This window comes from Zophobas morio, unplaced genomic scaffold, assembly GCF_036711695.1.
Source record: "Zophobas morio isolate AGI-343-1 ecotype UQ-CSIRO unplaced genomic scaffold, CSIRO_AGI_Zmor_V1 ptg000002l, whole genome shotgun sequence".
Taxonomy (NCBI): domain Eukaryota; kingdom Metazoa; phylum Arthropoda; class Insecta; order Coleoptera; family Tenebrionidae; genus Zophobas; species Zophobas morio.
In genome coordinates this window covers 14,830,774-14,838,967 of record NW_026972107.1, presented here as the reverse complement: position 1 = coordinate 14,838,967, position 8,194 = coordinate 14,830,774, and the positions used below count along the sequence as shown (strand labels likewise).

At 33.4% G+C, this 8,194-nt stretch overlaps 1 protein-coding gene across 2 annotated transcripts; it reads left to right on the top strand.

Annotated features, from left to right (window-relative positions):
* Positions 1–6,142: 6,142 nt before the first annotated feature.
* LOC135128577 (TBC1 domain family member 19) lies at positions 6,143–8,194 on the top strand. 2 transcript variants are annotated; one of them, XM_064055471.1, is made up of 8 exons: positions 6,143–6,266; positions 6,407–6,712; positions 6,757–6,848; positions 6,908–6,965; positions 7,037–7,267; positions 7,315–7,612; positions 7,666–7,867; positions 7,915–8,194. In XM_064055471.1, the coding sequence occupies exons 1-8, from the start codon at positions 6,165–6,167 to the stop codon at positions 8,168–8,170; spliced, it is 1,545 nt and encodes a 514-aa protein (XP_063911541.1). In that variant the 5' UTR covers positions 6,143–6,164; the 3' UTR covers positions 8,171–8,194. The 2 variants fall into 2 exon arrangements, with proteins under 2 accessions (XP_063911541.1, XP_063911549.1); XM_064055479.1 differs by having other exon boundaries at positions 7,315–7,607; positions 7,915–8,004.

The following is an 8,194-nucleotide window of genomic DNA, read 5'->3' as shown; positions in this document are numbered from 1 at the left end:
GTCCAAAAACTTTTTATAGATGAAGTTAATCAAGCCATTTATGTCCACTGTTATAATCATAGATTAAACTTGGTGTTAGTGGACGCTTATAAAAACTATATTAATGGTCATCGTTTCTTTAATCTATTGGATAACTTATGCGTTTTCATATCAGGGTCGGCTGCTCATGCAAAATTTTTAAAAATTCAGACAGACATAAAACCACAACAAAAACCAACTGAATTAAAACAAACTTGCTATACACGATGGACTGCACAAGTATTCGTATGCTTTGCAGTGAAGAAAGCTTTTCCAGAAATATTAATTTTACTAAATACTTTGATTAATGAACAGAGTGATAGATCATGTGAAGCTGTGGGGTTGCTGCATCAAATAAATTTTGAGTGTGTTTTCAACATTTGTATGTATACGAAAATTCTATCGTTATGTAAAGGTGTTAGCGACTATCTCCAACAAGTGACATCTGACATTGGCCTTGCTAATAGCCTTGTGTGTTCATTAATTGACACTTTTTAAAAAATGAGAGAAGAGGATTTCTCTGAATTTTCTTCAATACATATATGCTGAATCAGAAAAAATATGTCAAGAAAATAACATAGACTTAGCAAGCAATGAAGAAATAAGGAAAAAATCTAGAAGAAAAATTCCAAACAAATTTGAAAATAACATTGTTGACCAAACCATACAAGACATATAATTAAATTCAAAAGACGACTTTAGGATCCATATATTTTTCCCAGCTATCGATCTCATAATTTCTGAACTCGAAAATCGTTTTGGCCAGACGAGACCCATTATTAATGCTGTTGCACAGCTTTGCATCCTAGCAATACTTTATTTTTAAATTTTGACGCCTTAATTCCTTTAGCCACTTTTTATCAAAGTAATTTGGATTTGTTGAAATCAGAAAATTCTGATTTCAACATAAATATGAAACTTCCAACGACGCGACGTTGACAAGGTATGAAAATGAAAAAAAACGTGAAAATCACGACAATAATGGAACTTTTAGACATGTTAAAAATTTATAAAATTGCATTTATTGAAACTTACACACTAGCGGTTATCAGTGCTACAATTCCAGTATCCAGTGCTGCATGTGAACGTACTTTTTCCACTTTAAAACGTTTAAAAACATGTGTGCGTAGTTCTATGGCCAATGAAGAACTAATTCATCTTGCTGTGATCAACGTCGAATCTACCGTGGCAAAATCTTTAAACATCGAAAGTATTGTTAAAGAATTCGATGCTGCTCACAACAATCGTCGAATATTACTTCATTAAGGGTAAGTCACTTTTTTAACTTCTATGCGGTTATACATATAACATTGCAATGCGTGCCCAGTTAAGATTTTGAGGTCCCAACTGTTGGCTTACCTTAGAATTTCATGCTAGTTCCGCCACTGCATGTGGAACATACTTCTTCCACATTATCTGTATTATTTATGAAACCCCAACCGATAGCCAACCCGGAAAACGATCATGTATGTGATGCAGATCTTCATCAACTAAAGAAAAGAAAGTTTTACCGACTGAACAATAATTAAGATTGGAAAAAACTAAATCCAGAAGATGATTGTTACAATTAGTCATTGAATTGCGTTGGGAGAATCCATGTATCATACCCCATATATCACTAATGTTAAGATTTCAAATTCTCAACTAATGCTACGAGTATTTGGTACTACACCTATTTTTGTTGTAATTTGACTAACAGATTTACAATCCAATTAGAAGCCAACATAAAAAAATTAAGTTGTGGGTGCAGACTTCCGGCTAGGTCAGCACAAGATTGTAGCTAGCAAAATTACTACAATTTCCAAAAAAAGACTGTGTACTCGGTTCTACCACAAATTTTATGAATTCGGATCATAAACAAAGCAATATTCTAGCTAGGCTATGTATGGAGAAAATCGTTTTATGCGTCTGAAAGATGATGAAGAAAATATCAATTGTTTGATCACGAGAAGAGTAAGTTAATTAGGAACGTCACTTTCGAAAATTTTCCAGATTCTCTAATGGCTCCACGAAACCTAATAACGGGGACATGGGCAGGTTGTACAATCGAAAAGATTTACAACTGGGGGTTTGCTGTTTGCTTTATTAACCGCTCCACTGTCGACTTCACAATACCCTAATTTTACAACAGCGATATAACCTTAGAGAATCTGGAAGACTATACATCTGGACAAAATTATCAGGCAGAGTTGACAACTGTACAGATTAAAAGTACTCAGTCCTGAAATAATATAAGGAGAATGAGAGAAAAATTGTGGATACATTGTCCCACAATTGTTAATTTAAAAAATTACCTGCAATAAAAGTCTAAGGGCAATCCTGGAAAAACGTATTGTTCGTAATACGTTTTCCTTCAGGACGTTCACGATGTACACATTTCTAAGAAACTATTTTACTCGTCTCGACGTTGATGTTTATGTTTCCTGTGTCCGACAGTTTTGTCTTGCACTATTGTGCAGAAGTGAAATTTATATTATTTATAGTTCTCGAGAACAAGAATTTTATCTGAAGAATGTAATACACACTTAATTAATGAGTGATATTGTTAGACCTTTCCAGCTATTTTACGTGTATCATTTAAATAAAGTGTTCGGCGGTGTTTTCAAAATAAGCAAAAATTGGCCAACAAACCTCGCTTCTTTAAAATTATAAAATTTGATTTTGTGGTTTCTCAATCCGCCTTGATTTTTTACCCTTGGAACAAGATTTTCGCAATTAAAGATCAAATTGCACAATCAAATTTTGTACCAGTAGATATAAGAGCATGATGAACTCCGCCGAATGTTGATTACTAACGCTTTTTTATTGATCAAATAGAGAACGTTTCACCCCATTTTATGGATAATTTGTAGCTTAATTAATAATTTTGATGGCGTGCTTAATCGTCGCATTCTTTCGATGTATAAACATGAACAACATCTGGTAGGTACTTTTGTACTTTAGTACACAATCATGATATCGTTTCAACATTATTTCTATACGTTCTGCAATGCTTTCATGCAACCATTGGGTCTAATGCCTTGTTGTCCTATTTCAAAATCTCTTGGTTCCAACTATTGAAGCTTAAATTTGATGCTAATTAATAACTGAATGCTTATAGATAAATTGATCAGTTCATAAAGTTCCGAGTAGGAGAGTGGATTATGGAAACTCAATAAATAGGTATATTTGGCCTTTTCAAAGGCTGTTGATCTTGTTTCTTAAAGGCACCCATTGTTTGAACAAATATACCGTGCACAGTATGCGACCATTTGCCTTTTTCTCAGTAGTCACACATTTTATATCACAGCAAATATTCGAGCGCCGCAGGGTTCAATATATTGGATTCGTTAGAAGACTTTCCTTAATGAAAATACGTGTTTATGTTATGAAAAGACTCAACGATTTTTCGTTGTAACTGAAGTCAGCTTCGGAAAAAATATCTACCATAAGGTCACAAATATCTAAAAAGAGATTTTTAAAAAGGGACTCCAAATCCAGATCTGGAGCGAACTTTAATGGCGTGACTTTTCGTTCTTTGCCCGACATGCAATCTCTTAGTTACGCCTAATACAGGTTGAAGCGAACGCGTGCACATCGCTTTAAATTCTTGAGATTCCAAATGTCTTACTAAACAGGTATGTAAATAATTCAGTAGTAAGTTCCCTAAGGAGCATAGCAATTCCGGTGCACCTGAAAATAATTTGAGTGATTTTAGCGAATTCAAGTTGTTTAAAAAAAAATCCAATAATTACAGTGTGCACAAAAAGTAATTTCAGATTACAAAAATACGGCCAAAAGTTAGAAATCCAGTTTCTGCCAATTTATTTTTTAATTATAACTTCTAATCCTTAAAATAAAAAATACAGATTTATTTAGCAACTTTTGAGGTGACGTCATCAAAATTTTGATGAGGATGTGCAGACCAATTTAGTTCCCAATCGGTCATGCTGATAATAACCTTATTGGTGCCTTTTTTTCTTAATATTCGTAGTCCTCTTTTCGCAACAAGAACCTTAAAACATGTTTAAAACAGGAAATATGGATTTTGCAATCACGCTCCGCCCGTCAGTCTGAAAACGAATGGAAAATTCATCACGATTGAGATCCGTAGAAAAATACGGATTTTGCAATTAAGCTCAGCCTCCCCCCTAGTTATCGTCGAACAAAGAAAAATCGTCACAATTGAGATAGCGTGGGTGGGTGGGGCTTCTGTTTTTCATTTTTTTCTTCTTAACGTACATAGTCGTTTCTTCACAACAAGAAACTGAAAACATGTTTAAAAGTGTAAATTTTATTCCATACACTTCTCTACAAATTTACCCTTTTAAACATGTTTTCAGTTTCTTGTCGTGAAAAGAAAAGTACGTACATATATTAAGAAAAAAAGGTAAAATACAAACCCCGCCCACCCGCCCTCATCTCAATTGTGATAACGTTTTTATTCATTGTGAGCCGAAGGGAGGAGTTTATTACAAAATGCTTATTTCTCCACAAGAAACTACCATGTGAAACATAAGTATCATGTTGGTGAAAGGAAACTAGGTATATATGTTAAGAAAAGAAGTCAAAAATAAGCCCCACCCACTCGCCCCAATCTCAATTGTGATGAATTTTTCATTCGTTGTCAGACCGAGGGGCGAGGCTTAATTGTAAAATCAATCTTTCCCGACAAAAATTTACCATTTCAAACGTTTTAAATATATTGCCTTGTGGAAAAAATGGTGGCAATTTTCTGGAAATTAAAATGTGTAACTTAAAAATCCACAAAAAATTCTGGGGTATAGATCTCGATGAGTTGACTTCTAAAACATATAGTTTTGGTGGTTTTGGTTTAAAATTTACGAAATATTGGCTATGAAAATCCTATGACAATTTTTTTTTTATAAAATCCTATAAATTGTCATATTTTGTGTCGTAAATTCTGAAAAAAAAAATGGTGGCCAAAGAAATAAACCCCGAAAGAACTACTGGAGCTCGAAATGTACAATAAAACTCTTTTTAAAAAGTTCCCTAAAAATCTACAAAAAATTCTGGGATCTAGAACTCTAAATCTAGATTTTAAAAACATTGAGTTTTGATGATCCCGGATAAAATTGGCTAAATATCCGATCTTAAAACCGAATATGTATTTTTAAAATCTAAAAAATTGTTATATTTCAAATTGTAAATTGTGGAAAAATTATGGCAATTTTCCAAGAAATGAAAACGAAAATAACTTCTCGATATCGAAATGTATATAAAAAACTCTTTAAATAATTTTAGATGTTCGAACAAAAATCAAAAATTTAATTTTGAAAAAGTAGAGCTTTTGAAAAAATGACCTAAAAATCCATAAAAAGTTCTGAGGTGAGCTTGTTCCAAAAGTATGATAAATTTTTCAATTTTGATTTTTTCTTTCAAAAATTGAGATGCTCCCGGTAAAAAAAGGACAGATTAATACCAGAAATACATTATTTTATAAAATTTAAACAGTGTTTACATTTTGCCAGTAAATCCAGGCCATTGTACAATGGAAATTTATAAGAATACATAGTGCATCAAGGAGAAAATCAAAAAAACTAGCGAAGATCTTACCAGTTATAAAATTTCTTTGTGGACCCAATATTCCATGCTGAGGTCATGTTGTACCTTAGAAGAAAAGTGGATTAGGAATGAACATTACAAATATTTACCACAATTAATATTAACATAATATTGTTACAAGAATTTTTATTAAAAATTTAACACAAAACTTGACAATTGAGTCTAATTTATTTACCATTATAGGCTAGTATGTACAATAATGAACCATTTTATGGACGTCAAACAGTGTCATAATTGACATGATCACGTATAGTTGCGTACAGTTGACCATAAAATGGTCGAGAAAACGTAGTGGCGATTTTAATTTTTACCACGAAATCGATAACAGGCAACGAAAAATTGGGACATGATGATGAAGTTCAATCTATTGATGGAATACACGGTACCATAACGTGATTTATTGCCAATGAACCATAATTTCCAGTAGGCTTTATTTAAAGTTATTACTTATATTGGTTATACGCTAGAATGATAAATATCATGTCTACTTTCAAATCTGTTTAAATCGATATACAGTCGCTTAGCAACTTTTCAATAGACGTACCGGACTCACGGTAGGCAAGTTCTCTTGTTAGAGCTTCATGGAAGATATTAAAGATAAGAGTATTCACCATACCGCTATAAAAATATGTGAAGATTTTAAAACATCACCATCGTATCAAGCCTTATTTCAAGATATTCAGGTTTAGTTTTACTACTATTTTATATATTTTTTTAGATATGTTTTATTATTTTTACCGAAATTTGACGGTTCGTGTCACAGTCCTGTCAATTTTCGTTGTCTTAAATTTCTTTCAAATTCAAGTTGTAAATCATGTTTCAGAAATTAGTTTCCACACCCAGTGTTAAATATGAAGATTTCAAAGATAGTTTACTCAAAGCCATGAAAGATAATGGTTTAGACGCCAGTCTTAGAAACAATGTCTATCACTGGATGAAAACTAAAAAAAAAGAAATCGGATCACCACACGACACGTTTTTTAGAAAAGCGCAGATTCACTGGGACAAAAGGATACATAAATCACTAAACTCCATGTGTACAGAACTCGGAATAAATTTGGCAAAAATAAGAACCGTTTCCGAAAGGGAAGAACTGGCTGGCAAGTGGGGCGAACTCAGCAACTACGAAGTGAGTAGATATTTGTAATGAGAATTTTTTTTACTGTATCAAAGGTTGATATTCACAAATATAGACCGGTCTATGCACCTAAGGATTTTTTCGAAGTTCTACTGAATCTTAAAGGGCCAACTACAAGAAATAAGGGGTAAATAAATCTCTGTCGGACATTTCTAAAATATCATAAGCATCCTGTTTTGCTTATAGTTCTCCGAAATGGGAATTCGCACAGATGCCTCTAAAAGTGAAAAATTTGGCAGACTTGGTAAGTTAGAGATATTCTGCATGCTGATAAATACTAGGTAGATAGTAGATACTAAATGAAAAAGTCTACAGAGGTGCCTCTATTTAGAATTATCACGAGGCGAACAAATACTGGGTGTAAACTCGTCACTGTTCTCTTCTCGACAGTACAGTGCTTTAGAAGCGGAACGAATGATATTGGGTGATAAAGTATTAATCAAAAATTATGCACCAATGGCTCAAGAATTCTTGAAAAAAGGTTGTCCGAATTCGTTGAGAGCAAAAATTTGGACGCTCATCTTAGGGGCAGAAGTAAAACCATATGTAAGACAATAAAAAAAAGTCAACCCTAGTCCAACTTCTCCTTCTAGCATTACGGTTACTTCGAATCCTTGAAAGACAGTGTTCTTCAGTATGATTTAATGATTGATAAACTGATAATTAAGGATATTAATTTAACAGCATCCAACGATGATCAGTATTTTGTGTTTGAAGATGTGTTGTATCAAGTATTGTTATGTTTTTCGCGAGATGGTGAGATTCTAAAGGACTTGTCTACTCAACCCGGCTTTATGCAAGTGGTTATAAAAGGAAAACAAAGCAACACCGAGAACAACATCATTTTCCCTCCTAGTGGTGTAATTCCCTTTCATGGTTTTACAATGTACGGTTAGTGATATGTTACCTTATTTTAAAAATTACTTTTAATTTCACTCTTTTAGCTGCTCCGTTCTGTTATTTGTACGACGACCCTGTGCAACTCTATTTCGTTTTTCGCACTTTCTACATACGCTATTTTCACCGTTTGCATCGAGTTTGTGGAAATCCTCAAGGAGTGGTTTCACTTTGCTTACAGTACGAGAAAATGTTACAGTGTTTTGAACCTGGCTTATGGCACCATTTTAGAAAATGTCAAATTCATCCGTAAGTTGACAATTTTTGGGGGATTAATATGAAAAAAGAATTTGCAGAGTTCGAGTTGTTATTAAGTGGATAATGCGTGCATTCAGCGGACATCTTCCGCCGGAACAGTTGTTAAATCTGTGGGATTTAATCTTAGCTTATGATTCGCTGGAAATCATACCATTACTCGCTGTTGATATTTTAGTGTTCCGAAAAGATAATTTATTGAAAGTGAACACTTTGCAAAATATCGAAGCTGTTTTAGCAGATTTATCCTCGATTTCTGTTATACCGTTGTTGCAAATGTCACTGTTAAAAGAATAAAGTGTAAAGCAAGAAGTTAAGACA